Raw genomic sequence first — 25151 nt, 5'->3', positions numbered from 1 at the left:
GTATGTTGGTATATACAAAAGTTGTAATTTTTTATAAGTTAAAATTAATATAATGGTAAAGTTTTATTTTGATTTTAAAATATAATTTAATTTTAACTTATAATATAAAAAGAGCTGATATTAGAACTTAAAAGATTACCGGTACATATATTATGGAGACTTCGTATTCTTGGTTATTTTTGTTAAAATTTTCATGCATTTATATTGTTAAAATTGATATGCCTGACGTAATAACAAGACAATTACATGTGGCGTACCACATACAACTCATGTTGCCGTATTGGGGTCAGTTTTTATCAGTAGAAATGAATAAAACTTTTAATAGTAAGACCGATTTACTTTTTGATTTAATGTACATGGACTAATTTACTTATTTTTTTAATAGAGAGAATAAAATATAATCTAATTCACGTTACAAAGACTGCCATGATACTTTTACCAAAAGTTATTACACTGTGTTACATGCAACATTTGCATTCGTCAACTGAAGCATAGGTGAAGTGGCAAACAACTAATGTCTAAATTTTCCAGAGTCATGGTCCCAGATTCAAAATCTCTACAACCCCTACTGTTTAAAAAAAAACACAAAGTAGATTACATTCAAAGTAATAACACCAATCACAGCGAATTTCAAGGCTTATTACAGCCTCAAAACAATTAGGAATTGTAATGTACTCATTAAGTTAAATGCACTACTTTTGCAAAGATATTAATCTCACTAGAATATATGGTAAGTGATATAAGATTAGGATGTACAATGAATTTGACATTGAATTACACGTATAGATGAGCGATACCTCTTACGTTTCATCGTCAACAAAATATGTCGAGAACCATCGTAGTTAAATTCGTGTAGAGTCGAACTCAGTCACACCCACCATGGCTTCTCCGTTAGATCCTTTGAGAAAATATACCTGAATCTTGAACTGTAAGGCAACCAGTCAATGCAATGTGATGGTTTCTTCTTGGATTTGCCGTCCATACATTTCTGTATTGAATTGTGGAGCTTTTTGTCGACATTTTCAAGAACCCAGTTCAAGAGATCGTCTGAGTTGATGGAGGCTTCTTTAGCAAATCTTTCAAGAACTCTGGGTAGGAATACTTTCTTTGACTTCTTAACAACTACATTTGCTTGAAGGAAGTCTCTTTTTGCAGCTTCTAACTCTTCTTTAACATTTGATGCTGTGTAAACTTTTAGCTACAAAGGTGTAAGATGAGCCAAAAACAGGTTAAATTGAAAAAAAAAAAAAAAGGCTTTCAAAATCAATAATAGGACTTCAAAATATGCTATTTATGTGATTAAGTATCAAGATTGTATCTTTTCAATCAATACAAGCACTAAACTGGATAACTAACTTTTATTGAGATGAAAATAACTGGATAAGTTTTGAATTTTGACATTTTAACTGAAACGGATCAATTATATGTAAACCCTACTAAATTATATTGTATGACAATTATACTGCAAAACACTGTAAAAGGCAAGTAGAAATTACCACAGGATCAGAAAAAGCTCCAGTACAGAGAGCAAAGCAAGCAAGTGGTTGGGAATATGGAAGACCAAAATTTGAACTGATAATTTGCCTTTCTTCACCAGATTTTTTCCTTAATGCTGTGGAGAGGATTGTCTCTAGCCACTGATATTTAAACAATATCAGATAAAATATATGAATATCAGGAAATTGGCTAGTTATTGTAGCTGATTTCCACTGTAAGACAAGTTTCTAGTCTTCAAAGGTTGAAAAGGTTACACTGATAAGTGATAAACACCTTAAACCTATTGCATTATATTATAGCCAACAATGAGATGCTAAAAGATTATTGAAATATCCATTACATACTGGAGGGAAAAGATGTGAAACATATTGAATTAATCAGTAATCAGATAACATTATGTACTGGATATTGCAAGATTATGAATTATCAACCTATTTCTATATATGTACTTGATGTCAAAAGTTATACCCGCCCGATTCGAGGTGTACGGAAGCAAAATATTGACTGCTCTATGGTATTTGCAGTTATGATATGGCCACCAATGTTGTATGAAGCCTGCACTATGCAGAAAAACGAATTTTATCATCTAATAACTGACTAAATCATAATAAAGATGCAACCACTCTTAGAGGTTCCCACAAATTCTTAAGATGTCATTAAATGCTTAAATTTGTTTTCGGCTTGGATTTAAGTATAGGACTACCTTGTGAAACAAGGCTAACCGTCTTAAAGAACCATGGGGAATTCCATATGCTAAATATGCCTGCACAAGGAAAATTTGAGAGTTAAAGATGGTAAAAAAAAAAAAAGAAGAAGGAAGCAACGAACGAGCTGGTAAATGAATTTGCGCTTACATGCATAACAAGGGCATTGTACACATTGATCCAAAATGCAATTTGGGCATTAAATTCCATCTGATTCACTGTCACTTTTTCTAGTTGTTCTACTAGAGCTCTGAAGTTGACAAATTAATGCACAAATTGTGTCAGTTTCAAAGGATGTGATGAAATATAAGAGGAAACATGCTGTTGATTTAAATAAAAAAGAAAAACAAACATTAAACTTGAATTTGACTTGTATCACAAGAAAAGAGAAAAAAAAAGAAGTTGCTCTCAAATTGCTTGTGCAATGTGTACCTTAATTTCCTCAAAACACAGTATTTCCATGTCTATGTTTATTTCTCTATTTTCTTTTTGCATATTTATATATATATATGTATCTATAATAAACCAACCTGTAGTTACTGATGGCATAAGATGCTCTAGAAAATTGGTTCGTATCAGTTGATATCCAAGATATTTCAATATCAGACGTGCAAGAGAAATCCTGGTCGTCTCCGGCGCCACGTCTAGGAAGTACAACATTAGTTGATGACCTTGACAATAAAGGCGACTGGTTTTTCTTGGAACTTGGAGACGTTGCAGGACGAAGCCCGCAATATACAGCTGCCATACATCTGACCATCTCCTCCGACAACTTGCTTGGACACTGGTATAGATGATCTTTCAGGGTTCGCAGCACTGAGGATTTTTCCATACCTTGAACTTTTTCATGAGCCTGAAAAATGCGAGGGTAAGAAAGTCTGGACATCAAACATGCATGGCCATGGCATTATAAAACAGATTAGGCTTATGGTTCACACGGTAAAATACAAAATGCATGATCGATTTCAATATAACACAATCTTTGAATTTAATATTTTCACCGGAACAATATATATAAAAAACAGATTAAGGAATCCAACTTGTTATTGTTGCAGAATAGTATGAGATAGCCCTTGCTCAAGATGCCCATCCATCTATGACGTCAAGGCTCTTGATATATCAGAAACATGCAACTCTTAATTTTCACAACAAAACAAGAATGAGCTTTTAAATGAACAAAACAAGAATTAACAACACAGTTGTAAAAGAGAAAATTAGAGTACGCATGTTTCTTGCCTTAACAGAGTGTGAAGATGTCTTGTCAAATAGAATGTCGTTTTTTCCACAGAACTGTGACGCATCAATACTTCTAGAGATTCTTTTCCCAGAATCATTTGTGGAAACTAGAGCTTGCCAAGGTTTCAGAGGGAACTTTTTTGAAGAACAAAATGCACTTGAAATAACACTTGGGTGTTTCCTTGATGCATGCTTCATATGGGCAGGAGATGCCTTGCCTGAACTCTGCTCAGAAGGTTGCCGACTAACGCACTGGTCAAAAACACTCCTATAGAGAGAAAGTACATGTTGCTCACGGTTTGCAACCTCTTCTTCAAGTAACTCGATCTCCGCAATCAATTCCTTTGTCTGAAATTAGCCAATATTCGCTGAGGATTGGTTTTCATAAACAGCTAGAAAGTCACATTCCCAGAAATCATATTACCTGTGTAGCAAAATGCCTATGCCCCGGTGATAGAGTGCTTGAAGCCCGCCCCATTGCTCTTTCAAGCATAAGTCGCATAGATTTTTCTTGTTGCAAACGTAATTGCAGTAGTTCTATCTGAAAAGGGGGAAAACCATGGTTATGCTAATGTCGAAACTTATGCAGCAAAGAGATAAATTATATAGCTATTCAGCATAAAAGACCATTGATCCATTGTTTAGGTGCACATGTCAAGTCTCTCATGGAATGCATATGGGTTCATTACCCATTTATGGCCCAACTGAAATAGAACTATAAGGGTTCACCTTCATCACACATGAAGTATCTATATGCCTTTCAGACATTCAGTCAAACATTTATAATCAAAGAAAACCATCTAAGTTGAAGGCTTACATCTTTCTCCAAAGAGGCTCGTTGGTTCACTGAAATATTCTTGTTGCCATAAGCAGAGCAATCATGAAGAGGACTTCGAGTCCTACAAGCCCTTGTTGATAATGGAGATGCCTGAAACTTTTTCACATTTGAAAAACAGTAAAAGGGTAAATAAATAGAAAAAGAAGTATGCATAATTCTCATACTCGTTCAACACTGCAAAACAAGGCTATATATATAACTTCAGTCCTCTAATATAGCATGAGATGGCCATAGTTTGGAATTGTTCAGAAAATGTATCCTCACATGTACTTCATTTTGCTCTTTCTTCACCGGACGCGAAACTTTGCCTCTTAAAACATCGAGATTTCTGTCCGACGCACTGAAACAAAAGCAAGGAATAGTAATTGGAACTGTCAGAATGAGATTTAACTGATTCTGAGAATTACAATAATTTTATGGAAAGATTATATGCTCAAATTGCACTTGTAAAGTTAATCAAACCAACTCTATAACTTATGGCTACTTACAAGAATTACAAACTTGTGAAAGCACTCATTAAGGGCTTCATTATTCATCACTTCATAATCAGAATGAAGCTCGCAGCTAAAACAAAAGCCTAGAAGCAGAATGGTGAAAAGCTAAAAACATGATGTGTACTTCCTCATTTGGTAGTTTATAATAGAACATTCCACTGAAAATTTACTAAGATGATTAGATCAAAATTCGAGGTTCATTTGTTCCCTAGTGAGTCTTAGCAATCAAGTATTCATACCATATCCAGGTAAAACAACAACAGCAAATCATTCTCCTGAATCCTGCTTCACTAATATTGCTGCCAATTGAACCAAGAGAGATTATTTATCCATAGACCTATTGCACCATATTCAAACTTACAAGATCCCAAATTTTTCACTTGCTTATCAAGTAAAGGCAATACAAGATAAGGGGGGATGAAAAAGAAGCAAACACCAGTTAAGTACAAAGAAAAATAAACCCTTAGAACTACAGAAAAATTGACATGGTTAGTAACATTCCCAACAGTGTCCAACTAACTTTATGATTAATTATTGCACAACAAGTTGAAAAAAACAACATAAGAAACTTGGAAGATGTGAAGGTCACCTCTTAGAACGTCTATGTTGAGCCTGAACTTGTGGATTTGATGACCAAGAAGATTCTTCAGTCTCCTTTCCTCCCCCTGCTGTTGTTGCTCCTTCTTCCTGATCTAATCGAAAACCATCCATTTCTTGTACGTCAGCAACTCTACACACTATTCCAAACATTCACATTCTTTCACTCTATACCATAAAATAATGATTTGCTATTTTATATATATTTTTTGTTGAGAAACAATCGAAGTTAGAACTTGACAAGGAAAAAAACCACCCGACAAAGATTATATGATGAATGTTGTAATAGAAGTGGCAAAACTCGAGAGATATAGTTCATCAAAATGGGGTTATGTAAATGGTAGTAAATGAAATTTAAAAAAAAAAAAAAGCTTGAATGTTCACATAAGAATGTGAAAGTAAACAAGGCAAAAGTTTCCCTCCCCCGATGGGACCTGGTAGTTGCCTGCTTTAGATGATAAACTTCAGAGTTGTTGAGTGCATTCAATGTGAGGAGTTATTTCACCTGGTCTCCTCTGTCTAATATTTACCTCGATAAAAAGTGAATATTAAGAAAATACATAATACATATATATATAGACAGGAAAGTAAGGTTAAAAACAACAAAACCAGTCAATGGAAATTAATGTGATTCTGACAAATTCTACAATTTGGTCAGTTCATGTTCATTGCATCTAAATAATCTTGACGCAGGTTTATGTTGAGAGTAGACATGAAATTGAAACAAATGTTATAGAAGTATCGAATTTGTGCTCGAAACACGTTATGATGTTTAAGTTAACAAATGGATTAGATTGAGAATATGAGTTAACTAAAGAAGAATAACAGAAGATGATAAAATTTTATCACAGCTTCGTAAAAAAAGCATACGAATTAAAAGAGAAAAAAATGGTATTGCTATTATTGGAGGGATATAGGCACTTAAGCCAAGTGCATGCTAAAATGACAATAAATTTTAGTTTCTTACATGTTCCTGCCGTCTATGACGATAAATTTTGAAGTATAATTGATTTGTTATATTTTGAATAAGCTACTTGTTTTTAGTTTTCTTTTGGTATTTTACAAATCAAGGGAGAAAAGGAAGTCAATAATTTTGTTCTGGGCAAGATGAAATTAAAAGTTTTGGAGGCAACCATTAAAAATGGTGTCTTAGAGTGGTTTAAATTGAATTATTAATTATTAAGAGAGGTAAAATAAAATATTTTTATTTAATTAAAATTAAAAAGATTAAATTGAATTATTAATTTTTGAAGTGTTAAAAAATATATATTACTATTTATTCAAGGGGTCAAGCTTTTCCCTCTTAATTACATCACTTTTAACCTTAAATTAAAATTGAAATATATCATAATCAATTATTATACTTGTTATACCCTTGTCGTATCATATTTTGCCAAACCATCAATCTTATAATTGAATGAAGAAAGTTCAACCTCGTAGCTTTCCCAACCTCATAAAAAGGCTTGCCTCACTAGAACATCGCATCATACAAAATGGGCCTACTTGATCTCTCGGAGATATATGGAAAAGAGTTCCTATTAGTACTTGTCAATCATTTACCTCATTAACTTGACAAGCACTCAATTCAATCTCCTCAAGTCAACTCCAATGATGTTTTTAAGCTGATACCTATCGTTACTCCGCCCTTAGCACTTATGAGATAAAGTGTTTGATAGTTGAAATACACGCCAAACCAAACTCCCACCATAAAATTACTCCCTTTCAGCACTAAACAAAGAGTAATCCATCAAATAGGAGACACAAGACAAGATATATAACCTACACTATGCTAAAGTATCATCTCAACTTAGAGAAGTCACCACATTGATCGTCTCTCCACATCACTCATGATGTGAACGACCACTACAATCGCCATCAATACATTTATAACTTAATCGTTATAACAATACTCATGAAGTGTTGAATAATTAGTTAAATTGAAATGGATAAATCATCATATATACTTGAACAACATACTAACATAAATCTATTGATACAAGGAGTTCACCCAATAAAGGTGAAGAACCCTAAAGTGGGGATGATAGAATTGGGCAAAGAAGAAGGAGGAGCTAGGATGAAGGAAAAATAAGAGTGGTCACCATAAAGATGGTTCGAATGAGAGAATCAAAGAAGAGATGTATATAAATGTATTGATCTCATACCACGTGGCATGTCCTAATAAAGTTTAATTGTCATTTGTTAGTCTCTAGATAAATCGACAAAGTAATATAATATTACTAAATTAGAGGATGTGTAAATGACAAGTGTAGGTGTATTATTGGAATGATTAGATTGTCAAAGATAATTAACTTGTATACTCCTAACAATGAGGTGGAATAATTCTCCTAATGGAAAATGTTAGTATCTTTGATGTGGATAACAAAATTAAATATTATAAGTATCTCTGATATGGATATATTTAATAAGATATATGTAACAACATTTAAATGAAAAAAAGTAAAATGAAAATTTAAAATTTATATAAAAATAAATTAAATTGTCATCGGATCGAATGTGATATTTTAGAAATCGAAGAAAATGCCTTAGTTAAAAATTGAATATGCAGTGGATATATGGAAATATGCAAATCTTATTTCTGATATACATCATTTGAAGTCAATTCATTGTGCAAATTGCCTATTCATACTACACGTGGATGTACCTAATTTGTAGTGTATGATGGATTCGAATTAAAGCATAAATATGTCGTTGGAAAGTCACATCTGATTTTTTTCCTTTTTGGAATTTGGGTAAAAATCTCTAGATTTCAATTCAACCCTAAAATTTGAAGTGATAATACAAAAATTTCAATTCAAGTCCACTATTACCATTCTTTTAACACAATTTCATGACAAATTAAGATGACCAGTAATTCAACCCTTCACACTATAGACACATGTTTAATCTCGGGCCACATTTATCAAGTCAATCGAAATTATGCTTGAATAACACATTATTTTTATTTTAATGTAATTATAAATTTATAATAAATATTAATATAAAAATTTTAACTAATAATATAAAATTCGAATCTAACCCGAACAAGATAACCACCAGAGTTATATTTTTGGGAATGAGATGCCATATTCCCCGTAGTCAAAGACTAAATGCAATAAAGATTTGGTCCCAACGAAATGCTTGGTTTTTGCCTAGTTATGTGGCTAGGATTTAATTTATAGCGACAAGGATGAAGGTGGATTTGGTGATCGGTTTTGTCTCATTTGATTTTTTTTCATGGTTTATTTAATAAAATAGGAATGAAATGCAACAAATATTAAGTTGTTTGATTAGTTGAATGGGATAGGAATGATAAACAAAAATATTATGTTTGGTTTTACAAAAACTATAAGAGTATAAAATCACATTAGTATTTTTGAATTAAATTATATTTTAAATATCTATACTATTTTATTAAATAAGTGTTTTATTGAGTTGGTGTCTTCTTCAATCGTGTCACTAACTTAGTTAAGAAAATTACGAAAATATTTTTTGTAATTAAAATAAATTATATTATTTGAGGTTAATTTAGTCTTTTTATTTAAAAATCAATAAAAAATACATATTGTGATATTGGAATTCGAACCAATTGTATTAGCAAAACTTTTAATTTATCACTCAACTAAAGCTTTATTTTAATACATTTATACATTTCAATTTTTATTATGCATATTTTATAACATTCATCAACTAAAGATTTTACATTTATCAATGCACATTTTACTGGAGTTCATCTAGCTTGGGTTGGTCACTAGAGTTGCGGTAGTCGTTGAAGGTTCCATTTTCAAAACCCATCAAACTAACCCAAATCTGACTAACCTCTCCCACCTTCACTGTTGCTAGCCAAATATGCATCCAAAGGTTTGGAGGAGCTCATTGGAATGTCCTTACCCCCATGGCGCAGCGGAAAAATGACTCAAACGATCACAACCCATGAATCCATGTATAAGATTAAAAATGTAACTTAAAATGATATGGAAGAGAGCAACACTGATACATATTTGAAACTACTGTCGAGATGCAAAGCTTTAACCGGAACAAAATGTCCTAACTTTTACGTGATTCGTCCGGATGAAAGACGTTTAGAACAGTCTTCAAAAATTTTAGATAAAAAAAATGAAACTCTTTTTTTACTAGTCAAAAATAGTATTTCGGATAACCTAAAATTCAGATTCAAGCTTCCTTTTATTCAAAATCCTATATTGAATAAAATATTTCCATAGAGGAATTTAAGGAAACCACCATAAAACATTAATCCAATTCATATATTATTTTATTAAAATAGTAAAATGTATCTTTGATTGAAAAATATTAAATAATTTTATTTAATAATTTCGTTAAAAGTACTCCCATTTAAAATTTATATTAACCCAATTCATATATTATTTTAAGAGTAATCTACAAAAATAGTCACTTTTGTTTGCCTCAGGTTACATTTTAGTCATTTATGTTTGAAATTTTACGTTTTATTCACTTATGTTATTATTTTATTACGAAGTGATCACTCTATCTTTAAGTTTCGTTATCTCTCTAACGGCAATCCTACGTAGCAGTCCAACTAGATTTTAGGTGCCAACTTGGATTTCTAAATGGGATGAAAATAGATTTTTAATTAAAAAAATTAATTAATTAAAATTTTTAAACCTAAACCTTAATTAAAAAAACTGTTCATCTCCTCTTTTTTACTTTTCTTTCGTCTCTTCTATTTTTCAATGGTTTTTTTTTTTCATTTGACTGGAAAAATTATTATTAAGATCAAAATGGTTGAAATCAAATTGACTGCTTCATAAAAATGGATTCAATGGAGGGTTCAGGTATGTCTTCTTTGCATTCCTCTATCTCTTTTATTCAATACTGAAAAACAAAAGATTAGATTTTTTTTATTGTTTAATGAAATCCCTAAATTAAAATTCTTGAAATTAAAAATTGGCTTCTTCTCAACTTCATGTCACTTTATTGACAATGAAATCAATGTTTAAGCTTGAAAACGTATGGTACTTTTCTCTTGTCGAATGTTTTTCTCCAGTTGGATGGCAGGGCTACGATTGAGTTAGAAATTCTTAGATTTTTTGGTAATCCACTTGAATTCCTTAAAAAAATTTAATTTAGAGTTTTTATTAAACAATAAAAAATCTAATCTTTTGTTTTCCAGTATTGAATAAAAGAGATAGAGGAATGCAAAGAAGAGATACCTGAACCTTCCATTGAATCCATCTTTATGAAGCAGACAATTTGATTTCAATTATTTTGAACTTAATAATAGTTTTTCCAGTCAAATGTAAAAAAAAAAAAAAACCATTGAAAAAAAGAAGAGGCGGAAGAAAAATAAAAAATATAAGATGAACAATTTTTTTAGTTAAGGTTTAGGTTTAAAAATTTTAATTAATTAAATTTTTTAATTAAAAATCTATTTTCATCTCATTTAGAAATCTAAGTTGGCACCTAAAATCTAGTTGGACTGCCATGTAGGATTACCGTTAGAGAGATAACGGAACTTAATGATGGAGTGATCACTTTGTAACAAAATCATAACATAAGTGACTAAAACGTAACATTTCAAACATAAGTGACTAAAATGTAACATTTCAAACATAAGTGACTAAAATGTAACCTGGGACAAACAAAAGTGACTATTTTTATATATTACCCTTATTTTAATTGTATTCTCTATGTGTGTACATGAAGTATGTACACATAAACTTTGTCAAATCAAATTAATCATAAGAATATTTCTATAATTAATTTAATCCATGTGACAATTAAATATAATATCAATTTTTTTGGATTATGATCGCTTCAACCACAGGATGTAATCTTGTAGGCTCTTGCAACATTGATAGTAATATTAGAGCATTTCTAATGTTACAAACAGTGAGTGACATCTAGAAATGTATCATTACTACCCAAGTTACAATAAGTCATGATCCGACATAACATTTTGGTGATAATGTTATCATATAACCTATCCCTTTGTCCTTGATATCTAGATTAGATACAATATATGAAATAATTGCACTTGTATAGTTTAATCTCTTATTTCTTGATACATTGAGTAAATTAAGATAAACAAATAAATGTGATATATCATATCAACTCATTTGAGCATAATCATGCATTTTCGGTCTAACTCTATTAAAAGTATAGGTGTCAATGGGCCCGACTGGGTCAAAACAAAATTTTAGGCCCATTTGCTAAGCTCGGGCCTGGCCCGACCTGAAAAATGGACCTAAAATTTTGTCCAAGCCCGGCCTGGATAAAAATACTAAAACTCGGGCCCGACCCGTCCGTATTAAAATTTTATATGATTTTTTTTAAAATATATATAATACATCAAAAATACTAAAAGCACTAAAATAATTTTTTCTCTACAAATTGAAAATATTTCTTTAAAAATATGTATATTAAATAACACTAAGATAGGTGCAACTTAATAAGCAAATACTTCTAAACTAGTAACAAAATTAACAATAAAATAATAGTTATACAATATCTAAATAATAACAACAAAATAGTAGCAACATAATTGTGAAATAGTAGCAAAATAATGAAAACAACAAGAAAATAGTAACGAAATAATAAAAAAGTAGAAAAATAGTAGTTTTTTTTTGCATATTCTGGCTGAGCTTGGGCAAAAAAAGGCTTACCCAAGACTCGAGCCGTTTTTTAAATGGGCATTATCTTTTGCCCAAGCCCATTTTTCGAGCCTATATTTTTACCTAAACCATCTCATTTTTCAGGTGGGTCGGGTGGCCCGACCCGTGGACAGGTCTAATTAGAAGGCCTAAGATATTACTCCCATTATGTAGGAGAGACAAAATTTATCTTGACCACTCACATTTCACCTATATAGATTTTGACATATCCAACATAAGTCTTTATAGTACAACCATTTATGAAAGACATTTGATTGTGTTAAAGCATATGACTTACGATGTTGGAATAATAGTGATCTCAAGTCTAAACATTATACAAGTCTAAAGATTATACATACCTTTATCACTATGAGAAATGTCATGCCTATTACATAATAATCTAAGAAGCATTCTTATGGTGGGTCAGTCCAATATATCATTCTCTAACATATACTTACTTGTTGACTTGATATCACATATTCATAACAACACTTGCGATCAATCAAGCACATGTTAGTCTCAATGCATTATTATTATCCAAACTTACAATAATACTTGATATCACATATCATTCTTAGGATTATTCATTATACAATTTATTTAACACAGAAATAAAGACTGAAAATAGTAATGACAATGCCTTTGTTAATAAACTAGGTAAAAGTATATTATTACAATTATCATATGATTAATCTTTTGGCATATTCTAATATAGCCTCCCTCTCATCGTTAGCATACCAACTTTCAAGCACTGATCTTGCTTAGTCTAAGGTGCCTAACCGTTCGAATCACCAATCGAGGATCCTGAGCGGTTGTATTCAGGTTTTTAGTCTAAATTTTTCTATTGTTTTCATGGTGGCTAACTCTATGGTTGTAGAACAACTGACTATTATCCCAATACTGCCCTTGGTTTTGTATCAATGTCGAACTTTAACCAATTTTATGGTAGGAAGATGATAAGTTGTTAGAAAAATAATTTTTTGTTAGCCCAAGGTTTGAGTCATGATTTAGTGTCATGTAGTGATTGTCATGATGCTCGTGTCTTATAGTGACTCATTTTCTCCAAGTCTTTAGTGACTTATAGTCTATCTAGTTTTCAAGGGATCGCAATTTTGTCTGGAGTTTCATTGCATCTGTTGTTTCAAATTAGAGATATTTCAACTATAACGGGAGAAAAGAATTGCATATAGATTCACCACATCATGATTTTTTTTCTTGATGGCTAAAAGTGTCATTCAGTTGAGAGGGTCATGATAACGAGTTGAGATCTCCCTTTGTTTCAAATTTAAGTGGGGAAGCCTAATATAAGGGATGGAGGCTTGTTTTCATCATTATAAATTTAGGTTGTCTTACCTTTTGGGGCTATGTCTGCTTTGAGACTAAGGTCCCCGACTAATTTCTTCGTTCTATGTAATTAGGTTTGTAGTTTTATTGGCCTTTGTCTATATGAGATGTTTATCCTTGTTAGCTTGTAATTTATTTATTTATTTATCTATACTACATTTAAAAGGGTGACTGAGTTGATGTCACCTATCAACGGAATCTTAACTTAGTTGAGTAGTAATCATGGAGATACTTTTGACATTTTAGTTTGAGATAAATATCAAGACAATACATGAACTTTGATCCAATGTACAATGCCATACATGAGCTTTGATTTTTTAAGATTTTATACATGAAATTTTGATTAAATTCAATTTTCACAAATCACTAACAACATTATTGAATTAGCATCATTTTATGTTTAATAAATTATATACACATTTATTTAAATGTGTGCAATTGAATTAAAATCAAAGTTTCATGTATACATATGAACCACAATTTAAATTTCATGTGTATAATTGCACCAAATCAAAGTTCATGTATCAAATTGCACATTAGACTAAAGTTCACGTATAAACTAGGCATTTATCCTCTTAAAATTATGTAAAATTTAGAAAAGTACACTTGGTAGAATTACAATCGAAACCATAAATTTTAATACAGTCAACCCTTTTTTTAACAGCCCCATAATAGCATGCTCTTGTAAAGGATAATCATTGTAAGTTTACTGTATAATTCATATCGTGAATTTCTATCAACTAAATAAAGTAAGAATTATGTTCAAAAAAGAAAGAAAGTAGAAATTGAATCAACAAAATTAAAAAAAGTATAATAGATGCATGTGTCGAAACCATTTTTTTGAAAACGGGAAATCGACTTTTGAAAACGAAAAGTTGGGAGTAGCCACCAATCGTTTTTAATAGGGTGTGATTGGATCACCTCAAAACACGGTCGTTTTTAATAAATAAATAAATTTTTCAAAACGACGATTTTGGTCTGTGAAAATAGAAAACCGGTTCGGGAGTCAGTTACATACGAGGAATGATTAGCACCCTCGACACGCCCAAAATTGGTACTTGATTGATTATTTAGTGTCTTAACGTCGAAAATTAAAGATTTGGACAGAGTTCAAAACGCGATCCTCCTTTTATTGGCTTTTAAAACATTTAGGTAAGTCAAATGTGTATTAAAGACCATCTCACCTCAAGGTAAAACATTACATCCAGTACGTTAGGACACAACATTTTTGACCCTCAATTGTGAGCTTGCCTTTAAAATGTGCGTTTTAGCCTTAAGAGGATATTCAAATATTTAAGACAAACAAAGAAAGCGAAACCCAGTACGTTAGGGCACGATTCTTCGAATTCTTTAAATTCCGAACATTGCCTTTATTTTGAAAATTTTTTTTGAGAGTGAACTGGTAAGAGGATATTCGAATATTCAAGACAAACAAAGAAAGCAAAACCCAGTACGTTAGGGCACGATTCTTCGAATTCTTTAAATACCGAACATTGCCTCGTTTAAAAATTTCAAATGAAATGTAATAAATAAATGAAATGTATTTTTATAAAAAAAGACTTGATAACATAAGGAATAAAACACGTGGCAATAACATCTCATGAATAATATAAGATAATAAGGAAATGCAAAAGAACAACTTAGAATACATGCAATAACAGCACATCATATATTATAAAAATACCACCATTTATATCCAATGGTCAATGTAACAGCCTAATTTTCAGTGGTATCGAGAATAGAGATTTGAGATCACCAAATCCGACGGGTGAGTTAAAAATTTAATAAATTAATACCTATGAGTCAAATGCGAATATAAAAGCATTTTTGAATTAGTGAATTTGGTGATTTAAAAGAATTAATTAGGTAAATTGGGTCGAGAGTGAGGTATCGAGACCTCGACTTCATAAATCGAGCCATAAATATTTTTAGAAATATTTATGGAGTGTTGGTGAGGTAGTATTAAAATTTAGTCAAAAAAATTTGACGTTTGGGTGGTTAATTAAATAAAAAAGACTAAATTGAAAAGAGTGTAAAAGTTGCTAGAAGGATTAAATAGCTCAATTGTCAAATGAGGAAGGACCTAAAGTGCAAATAATCCTAAAGGAGATATTTTTGGCGGCAATAGCTGAGAAAAATCAGGAAATGGATGAAATAAGGGCAAAATTGGAAAATTGCCAAAATTGGCTAAATAAAAATGGGACTTAATTGGAATATCTAGAATTCTCTTCATTTCTCTTCATATTCATCAGCTGAAAAACAGCCATGGAGGAGGGTTCAAGCTGGTTTTCATACTCTAGCTTCATGTAAGTTTAATTCTTGCTTTCTCCTTGAAATTTTTATGTTTTTGTGACTTTTACAACTAGGTCCACTTGTTGAATTCATTAGTTTTTGATTCTATGAAAGAAATTGAAAGTTTCTATGAATATGTGCTGGAAGTACATGATGATTTGGCATGGAATTAGAGCTTTAAATTATTTATATGCTGATTTTATTGAAAGAATTGAATAGAAAGTAAATGTTTGGGACCTAATTGTAAAAGAGTTTGAAGTTAGAGTTCCATATGGAAATTCTGAATTTCAGTAGTTATGAAATAACTTATAATGTCTAGAAAAAGTATTAATTGAGAAAATTATCTTAATTGAGGGTTAATTGAGCAAGGATTGAATTGTATGAATTGTGAAATTTGGGGCAAAATGGAAATCAACATTTTGCACTAAAACTGTTTTAGACAGCAGCAGTAGTCTAACTTTGAAAAATCACCAAAAATTATGTAAATCGAATTAGAGGATGAATAAAATATGAAATTAAAGCTTATTGAGTCTAGTTTCTTATAAAAGAAATTATGTAAGCAATGGAATTGTAAATCATGAGATACAATAACTTTTGTGAGACAAGGTCAGAATGATTTCGAGTTCCCCTGTTCTGACTTTGGAAAATCATAAAAAATTGGATAAAAATAATTAGGGGCTTAAATTTATATTTTTAGAATCCTGAATGAGTCTATTTTCAAGAGAAATAAACGAGGACATCATTCGAATCCTGTACAAGAAGATAATTAATTTTTAGTGAAGAAGGGTCGGAACTATCAGACAGCAGAACATGAGAGACTTTAATGAATAAACTGTATTAATTGGCCCAACCAAAAATTATGAAATTTTTATGGTAAAAAGGTATATGAGTCTAGTTTCAGGGAAAATTGGCGGATCTTAATTTGGAGTTCTGTAGCTCAAGATAAAAATAATTTAGTGACTATGACACAGATGGACAGCTTGAATATTCACATAAGTAGATAGTGAAAATTATGGATAATGTTACCTACAAGTGTGTTGTTTATACTAAGGATGTGGAATGGAGAGGAGGAGGAGGAAAATATGTATGAATATTCAGCTAGCATGGCTAATTTGTATGTTTTAGGCTCAAGGACTAAATTGAATAAAAGTAAAACTTTATGGGTAATTTTGTAAAAATGTCGAAAATGACTAAATTGAAGGAATGAATTGTTTTATTATCTAAATTAATAAATTGAATGAAATTATCAATTTAAGATTGGGTGCAATTTGGGAATACGGTAAATTACCAATATGCCCCTAAATCTTGGTATTTCGCAATTTAGTCAGGTAGGTTCGTATATCCTGCATGAACATGTAAATATGAAAATTTAAGTATTGTATCGTATTTTATATGATATAATTGAATTGAATATATGAAAAGAATGTTACATGAAACAAGAAAATGAATACTAAATAATATAAATTAATTGAAATTATTCTGAAAATCTCGGTAATGCCTCGTATCCTATCCCGGTCTCAGGTACGGGTATGGGGTATTACAGTCAATGCATAAGAAACCAATTTTAAAAGAAGTTTCAAATAAATCACCCAAATAAAATATAACAAGTTTTTCTAAAATAAAATAAATAATAGGAAAAAGAAAATTTGAAAATATAACTACATAAACTATAAGAAAATTTTAAAAGGGTAATAAATATAAGAATTTAAAAAAAATAAATAGGGAAAAATAATATATCAAATAGTAATGTACAAATAAATTTTAAAAGAAATATTATAAAGTAAATAATTTGAATGAAAGCTTGAATTGTATCAAAATAAAAATAAGGAAGAAAAAAATATGTAGCATAAATGAAATTCCAAAAAAAAAATAATATGCATAGAAGATTAAAAGTAAATAATATACAAAGTAATATATACACAGGAAAAGCTTAATATAAATAATACATATAGTAGTAATAATAATATATAAAGGTATTTCATATAAACATGATTATTCTAAAAATCACAAAAGTATGAAATCAAGATAATATGTTGAAACATGATTATTTTAAAAAACTGAAATTTAATTGAGAGGAAAAAACAAAATCCAAGGGACAATTTATAAGTAAAATAAATTATTAAAACAGAATTTTGGCTAAAATTAAATGCGTATAAATGTTCGAGGTCTAGAATTGAAAATGCCCCAAATCTTAAAATACTGCACTAAAAGGGGAGGGCCAAATTGAAATAGCGCGCAGGTTACAGGGATAAATTTAAATAATTTAAGAAACTTAACATGGCCCGATTGAAGACTAGCACAAAAGAGGGACCTGATTGCACAAATTACCCATTGAAAGGTACAATGCGCATGGATCCAGGCCAAAAGGCGCACTAATTTCATTCCCCAATGCTGTTTTGTTTCCTTACCCACTTAAACTTATTTGTTTCCTTTTATTTTAACCTTAAAAAAAACTTTTAGAACACCCAAAAATTTAAAGCAAAAAAAGTTTTAAAACACTCAAAAATTTAAAGCATCACCCTCCTTATTCATTTTTAAAAACAGAGTGAAAGCTCTCTACATGAACGCCAAATTCGGCAAGAAAGAAGGCCACTGTTATAGCCATGGACGAAATCCCCTGCCCGAATCTTCACATTTCCCAGGCATTCGGGTTCTAAATCACTAAGACCCAGGTAAAACCTTCTCTTTAATTCTTGTTTCAAATTTATTTACATAAAACCCAATAAATAAATAAGAAAGAAAAAAGAAACGTAAATATAAAGCAAAAAAAAAAAAAATACCCAAAGAAGAAGTAAAGTAACCTTTAAAACTTTGAGTTTAATTTTTTTATTGATTCCTCTTTTGTGTGTATTCTCTATTTTCTCCAAAAAAAAGATCCTTTTTTACATTGTTTTTGAAGGCTTTTATAACCTTTTTTTTACAACTGATTTTTGTATTTGTAGGTTCGATTAAGCACTTCTCTGATGTGGGCTAGTAGTGGAGCGTACGGCTCAGTGGAGGCGAGCGACGTGCGGGGGAGGTGCGCTGGGCGTGGGCACAAGCAGCAGCTTGCCTGAAGGTTTTCCTTTTGCTGGAAAAAGAAATTAAGTTATTGGGCTAAAAACTTGGGCTAGGGTTTAGTCTATTTTTTGTATTTTGGGCTTAAAACTGGTCTGTTTGGTTCTTTGGTTTGGGGATTGTATTTTGGGTTTTAACAGGTTTTGGGCCGGGCAAAAAATTAGGTCCAACAGCATGTATTATTGCTTTTATGCATATTTTATTTTATATTTTTCACATGATTAATTAGAAAGTTCAATTAATCAATATGAGTTATCAAATTAAATTAATTAAATTATAATGAATTACTAAATTCAAGTAATAAATGTATAAATTTATATTCCAAGTTTATAGTAGAATATTTAATTAAGGAACTTTACGCTTTCTTAAATTGATATATTTAATTACACTTGTTGAAGATTATTTTCTGTTAATAAAATATTATTAATATATTTATTCACGTAAAATTTAATTATTTTATTGAAATAATATTTTAATTAAAATTATTTTCATTTAATAAATAATAATTAATAAGCTTGCTTATATGAAATAACTATAATTTTATTTAAAATTTAGACTATGCTGTTATAAAATATTAATTTAATGAAAATCCTACTTGCTATTATAAGTGAAAATTTATTATAAAAATTAAAATAAAACATAAAAAAATATTTTTTTAAAAGAAACTTGACAATTATAACCGATGCTGTTTAGGGTGACTGTTTATAGGAGAGCTAACTTATATCTTAATTTTACAGTTTTAATTATTTTGAGGTGTTGTGAAAATTAAATGAATATTTGAAAACAACAAACAACAACATTTAAGCGGATATAAAAAATTGGAACAGATTATGCCAGTTTGGGATCTTTTGACCTTAAGCAAAAAAAACTTACCAATAACCCCAAATCCCACAGCTGAGAATTGCGAACCCAACAGATCCAGATTTCCCAGATTAACCCTAAATCCTCCCCTCTCTGTTAGCTAGTTCCTTTCTTCGGCCGGTGGCCCAAATCCTCTGCGTTTCGAATCAGAGTTATACCCAAAGGACAAGCCAAGCCCCCAAAACAATGCCAGTAAGTCTCCTTATACGGTTCGATCCAGATCTCGAACTTCGCAATTATGAAGAATTTTCTTTTGCAATTGCAACTATCAAATTGATTGTTAACGTTGGTTTATGATTGTGTGCCGTGCAGTTCAAAACAATGATAGAGGTTGAACCACCGAGTCCGTTAAGATATATCATCGGAGCAGCGGTCATGATGATCGGAGTTGTATTGCCCGTCGGATACATGATGTTCCGTAACAAACGCGTCCCTTCCTCTTCTTCTTATTCCAAACAGACGTAGGTGTGCCTTTACTTAAGTGCTCAATATCCATTTCCTTTAAAGAGAGAATATAATATTTTTCCCCTCTTATTTTGAATCACGTTTTGTTATATTAGATCTAGAGTTAGTTGAGATTATTTCTTAATCTCAATGTTAATTTGGAGATTTAACAAATTTAATCAACTGAATTTGTACAAATTTCGATTTCGTTTGGATCGAAGAATTCTTTTTACATGACAAACTAGTATTTATGTTTGATGTTGGCATTTCAGGAACAAAGTTTTAATATAGAGATTTTGGTGGAAGAGAGACTTGTCTTTCTGCGAAATTGGTGATTTAAATTTGAAGAAAGATGAGGGAAGCATTGAAAGAAGGCCTTGAATGGCCTGCAGATACAAAAAATGTAAATGAATTATAAAACCCTCGGTTCTATTTTGTGATAGTTGTGTGGGTATTAATTGAATTTTATAAAAGATGAAATCTGTTGGTTTGTTCAATTTATGGGCTTTGATTAGTTTAACTATTTAGCACCATAATATATCAATTCTATGATATTGGTTGTTTTACTACTAATCTGGGTTTATTTTCTTTCTCTTCCATATATATGCCTTTGATTCTAACACCTATCATGTAGCAGCCTTTCCTATCTGGAACGTCTCTAGTTTCTTCCTTCCATGTGGTGTGTGATGGAAATGGCATTTTGATAGTGTCTGTTGTGTGTTTCATGGACTGGAAAATGGCTTGCAACATATTTCTGCTTTGATTGTAGTGGTGTGTGGATATGCTTAGGTTTCATATACCACTATTAGCATGGTTTGCCGGTTGGATTAGTTAACCAAACAATAATGTACTTTGGCACCACCCATTTTGGCACCACCCATTAGCTAAGACCTGGTGTTCAAGCTATCTAAAAGATTGTTTGTTCCGATTCATTTTCTTGATGTTAAAACTTGTTTCTGATAAGATGCTATCGTACGAGATTGTTTGAATGATTAAATTGACCATGATTTGGGAGGATACATTAAATGTAAATAATAGAGGTAAAGAACATGATACTTTACTCCACTAGTTTCTATCAGTAGGACATGCTAGCACCTTTGCAGTGGTTCATTTGAACTGAATTATGTAGATTTATAGTTCCAAAACAATGGGACAATAGATTCTTGAAATAGTAGCAAAAGGACATGTTCCCTTAATTCACTATCGGTAGAACAGGGTTGCACTGTTGTGGTGGTGCATATGAATGAGTGATGTAGATTTACATATCTGAACAATGGAACGGTAGATTGTAGCAATTGTAGCAAAAGCAATCCACTAGCTTATGTATTGGACAATTGGTAGGACATGATAGCCTTTGCTGTGGTTCATTTGACCCTTATTTTGTAGATTTACGGGTCTGAAGAATGGAATGATATGATTATAGCATTGAAATTAGAGCTGCATGCCATGGTTGCACCACATTGCTTAAATAAGCATTTAAGGTAGCATTGAAGTAATCTTCAAGCATGCCCTGCATCACCCGGTGAGGAGGATGGTCTAAAACAAGAGGCTCAAGCTAACATAGTTAAAGAAGCAAGTAAATCACACACCTATTTGCCTCTCTATGCGCTCTGAGTATTCTGATAATTCCATTTCTTAAGGCCAGTTTTGTAGTTGTTTCTAAGAAGCACTCTTGAGACAAAACATTTTTGGGACAAAAGCATTTCTAAACACCTTTTTCAAGTCAAAAATTGGTCATAACGTATGTTTTTTAGAAGCTGAAAATTTTAGCTTCTCTTCAAAAGTACTTTTACTAAATTAGGCCTAAGTAACAAATAGTTTGCACTTCATAATCACCTTAGAGGAAGCATGGATAATCTTATTGATAGCCAACGAGGCCGAATTTACGATCACATTCCTATAGCCCTTTTACTAAGCTAGTTTCAGTCTTTGCTAAAACACCATGCATTGTACTTTTACAACAGTACGCTGAAGCATGAGCCCCACCAACAGCAATCTTTGACAATCACGATTATGACCTTCTGCTGTATGCTCTCCTGTGTTGGCTGTTGCTGCATTGGACTTTCAGTTGCACGTACAGGACACCCTCTCTCTATGCTCCATATCAGACCATGGAAAATAATAGTGTCGGTGACGCTAGGCCTTCAAATTTTCGTCTAATGCAGAATTTCCAAATGTACCATCAAACAAAGCTGAAACATTAACAATAAAACCATTGTCCACAAAAAGATTTTTTCCCTCTGGATATTAAAAGCTCAACCATTCATTAACACAATAACCTCTCTTGATTCTTATCGATTATATTTCAAATGAATATTACTGTCAAAAATGGGTTATTTTTAATAATATTGACGTAGTAACTCGCATAATAATTTATGTATAATTCATATTACATATACTGACATGAAATTATTTTTTATATAATAGATTAAAATAATTTAAAAATATAAAAAATGAAATAAAATTTAAAAATATAAAAGTTCATGAAATTTTAAACAATTATTATTTTTGTTAAAATAATAATAATTCTACTATTTTAAAAAGTGGTTAAATTTGACTATTTTAAAAATTTTAAAATAAATTTAACTTAAAGAAAATAAGTAAAAATTTAAAAAAAACTAAATGTTAAAAGGTAAATTTTATATTATGCCAAAAATAAAGCATCGTCTAGTTCTTAAAACCTTGTGAATTTCTCATTGAGTGATGCCGTCAACCATCAGCAATTTTCGACTTTAAATTGTCACATTAACATTTTTGCTGATAATCTGGAACGTTATCATTCAACGGAGGTTAGAGGCTTCGAAAATAATTAATTTTGAGGGTCTAATTAATTGTTAATTTTGAGGGGGAGGATTGGAAATAAAGGATATGGATATGGAAATATGGAAATATGGAAATAAAGGAAGCAAAAAATATGTAAGGAATTCTTTTTATAAGGAGTAGGGGATGGTCCCAGGGATAGAATCGGGCAGAACTGATATAAGACTTGAATCCAAGCCTTTGCCACTCCACCAGCGAATAAGAGTCCAAACTTGAGGTCAAGTCTTCCAAGCATGGTAGTCAATGAAACTGTGAAGTATGGAATCATAGGGGTAGGGATGATGGGAAGAGAACATCTTATTAATCTTCACCATCTTAGAACCCAAGGAGTGGTGGTTGTTTGCATAGCTGATCCTCACCTCCCCTCTCAGCAACTTGCCTTGGAACTGGCTCAATCCTTTGATTGGCCACTTAAGGTATATGAGTTTCTGTTGAACTGCAAATCATTTCTAAATTTCCTTTCAGCTGACTTTGATATAAAAGATTGTTGTGACTTGAGTTGTTTTTATACATGAAGGTCTTCTCGGGGCACCAGGAACTACTGGACAGTGGCTTATGTGATGTAGTTGTTGTGTCAAGCCCTAATATGACTCATTATCTGATTCTGATGGATATTTTGAACCATCCTAAACCTCATCATGTTCTAGTTGAGAAACCATTGTGTACTTCGGTCGCCGACTGCAGAAAGGTTACTCACTTACAGCTTCTATTGAGCTTTAAGTTTCATGTACAGCTTCTATCTGTTCGTAGCGTATTAAGGTTTTCCAAATTGATGTTGGGGTTGTTTCTATAGCAGCCAGTAGCGGAAACAATATGCTTCAATTTGCTTTAATATATTTCTTCTGAATTTGATTGTTTGTAGCGGTTTCGATGCATTTTGATTTTCTCATGAAATGTTCTTCCTCGGTTAACTGATGTGGTAAATATAGTTTATCATTAAATTAGGTTGTAAATGCTGCTAGAAAGAGGCCTGATATGCTGGTACAAGTTGGATTGGAATATAGATACATGCCACCAGTCGCGAAATTGATAGAGATAGTGAAGGGTGGAACTCTTGGACAGGTCAAGATGGTGGCAATTCGAGAACATCGGTTCCCTTTCCTAATTAAGGTGAAGTTAGCTACTCAACTTTTGCAATCATTTTCGCCATATAATTCATTGACTTTGTGCTTGTAATAGGTTAACAACTGGAACCGGTTCAATTCTAACACGGGAGGGACCCTGGTAGAGAAGTGCTGCCACTTCTTTGATTTGATGAGGCTGTTTGCAGGTGCAAACCCTGTTCGTATGATGGCTTCTGGTGCCATGGATGTTAATCACAAAGATGAAATATATGACGGAAAGGTCATAGTATGACTAAATTCTTTTGCTTGATATAGATTTGAGTATCATGCTCACGTTTCCTGAATGTCAATTTTTTCTTTTATTTATGACCAGGTACCTGACATTATTGACAATGCATATGTTATTGTCGAATTTGACAATGGTGCTCGAGGGATGCTTGACCTCTGCATGTTTGCGGAAGGGAGTAAAAATGAGCAAGAAATTTCTGTTGTCGGTCACACTGGCAAGGTCTTTTCTCTTCCTCTTATGCTTGAACTTGTGGTGTTTGTCATTGTTCCTAATAGTTATTGACTTCGTTAGTAGCTTCTAAATGCATTATCATAATGATTGCCAGAGATGCATTATCATAATTGTTCCTCTGATTCAAATTATGATACTGCACTAGGGCGAAGCCTTTGTTCCTGAAAGCATTGTGCGTTTCGGCTCTAGGATGGAGGGTAGAGACGGGGTCCAGACTCTAAAAGCTGAGAATCGACTAATAAAGTTGGTCACTCTCTCTTTTTCTCAGTTCCAGCACCAACATCTTGTTTATGGTTAGCATTTCGATTTGATCCAAAACTGCCTTATTTTTCCAGGTATGAAGGATTGCATCACGGTTCTAGCTATTTGGAGCACCTTAACTTCTTGTCTGCAATTAGAGTAAAAGGTGCAAAGACTCCCGCTGTTGATTTAAATGATGGGTTGATCTCAGTTGCCATGGGAGTTGGGGCACAACTTTCCATCCAGAAGGGCCGGTTTGTTAACATTGAAGAAGTCTTGGATGAACATAATTGTTAAGCTTTCATTGTCACCATGATCAGAAAGGCCAAATTCACCATAATTATTGTTATTTACTTTCTCCTTTTTTGTATCTTATTTACAAACAAAATGACATGCTATAATGATTAAACAATCCATATGACACTGTGCATGTATAAATAATAAATTTGTAAAATTAAATAATTTTTAATTTCCTTTTTCTTTTTCTTATTCTGGAGAAAATGAGTGTATTGTT

At 31.7% G+C, this 25151-nt stretch overlaps 3 protein-coding genes across 4 annotated transcripts; 2 read left to right on the top strand and 1 right to left on the bottom strand.

Moving 5' to 3' along the window:
• Window positions 1–571: 571 nt before the first annotated feature.
• LOC108477432 (uncharacterized) lies at window positions 572–5907 on the bottom strand. The gene is made up of 11 exons (XM_017779973.2): window positions 5359–5907; window positions 4540–4615; window positions 4255–4365; window positions 3862–3978; window positions 3438–3785; window positions 2732–3054; window positions 2352–2451; window positions 2201–2260; window positions 1966–2052; window positions 1497–1637; window positions 572–1198 (listed from the first exon to the last, which is right to left on the bottom strand). The coding sequence occupies exons 1-11, from the start codon at window positions 5517–5519 to the stop codon at window positions 869–871; spliced, it is 1854 nt and encodes a 617-aa protein (XP_017635462.1). The 5' UTR covers window positions 5520–5907; the 3' UTR covers window positions 572–868.
• Window positions 5908–19428: 13521 nt separating this feature from the next.
• Window positions 19429–20566, top strand: LOC108478263 (uncharacterized). Of its 2 annotated transcripts, none has more exons than XM_017780702.2 (3): window positions 19429–19741; window positions 19862–20014; window positions 20266–20566. In XM_017780702.2, exons 1-2 carry the CDS (start codon window positions 19736–19738, stop codon window positions 20012–20014), a joined length of 159 nt encoding a protein of 52 aa, XP_017636191.1. In that variant the 5' UTR covers window positions 19429–19735; the 3' UTR covers window positions 20266–20566. The 2 variants fall into 2 exon arrangements, with proteins under 2 accessions (XP_017636191.1, XP_017636190.1); XM_017780701.2 differs by having other exon boundaries at window positions 19430–19741; window positions 19862–20010.
• Window positions 20567–22669: 2103 nt separating this feature from the next.
• On the top strand, window positions 22670–25138 carry LOC108478457 (uncharacterized). Its single transcript, XM_017780917.2, has 7 exons — window positions 22670–23229; window positions 23331–23501; window positions 23759–23923; window positions 23993–24157; window positions 24251–24385; window positions 24543–24640; window positions 24733–25138. The coding sequence occupies exons 1-7, from the start codon at window positions 23047–23049 to the stop codon at window positions 24932–24934; spliced, it is 1119 nt and encodes a 372-aa protein (XP_017636406.1). The 5' UTR covers window positions 22670–23046; the 3' UTR covers window positions 24935–25138.
• Window positions 25139–25151: the final 13 nt, after the last annotated feature.

Source organism: Gossypium arboreum, chromosome 12 (genome assembly GCF_025698485.1).
Source record: "Gossypium arboreum isolate Shixiya-1 chromosome 12, ASM2569848v2, whole genome shotgun sequence".
NCBI lineage: Eukaryota > Viridiplantae > Streptophyta > Magnoliopsida > Malvales > Malvaceae > Gossypium > Gossypium arboreum.
This window is presented reverse-complemented; position numbering and strand designations above follow the sequence as displayed.

What these genes read in the sequence shown, in the direction of transcription:
- LOC108478457 (XM_017780917.2), top strand. Translation starts at nt 23,047, where the DNA reads ATGGTAGTCAATGAAACTGTGAAGTATGGAATCATAGGGGTAGGGATG. An exon ending in ATGAAATATATGACGGAAAG is followed by an intron (nt 24,158 to 24,250) that starts GTCATAGTATGA and finishes ATTTATGACCAG; the next exon opens with GTACCTGACATTATTGACAA. An exon ending in TTGTCGGTCACACTGGCAAG is followed by an intron (nt 24,386 to 24,542) that starts GTCTTTTCTCTT and finishes ATACTGCACTAG; the next exon opens with GGCGAAGCCTTTGTTCCTGA.
- LOC108477432 (XM_017779973.2), bottom strand. Translation starts at nt 5,519, where the DNA reads ATGTTTGGAATAGTGTGTAGAGTTGCTGACGTACAAGAAATGGATGGT. An exon ending in GAGCCTCTTTGGAGAAAGAT is followed by an intron (nt 3,979 to 4,254) that starts GTAAGCCTTCAA and finishes CCCCCTTTTCAG; the next exon opens with ATAGAACTACTGCAATTACG. An exon ending in ATAGGCATTTTGCTACACAG is followed by an intron (nt 3,786 to 3,861) that starts GTAATATGATTT and finishes GGCTAATTTCAG; the next exon opens with ACAAAGGAATTGATTGCGGA.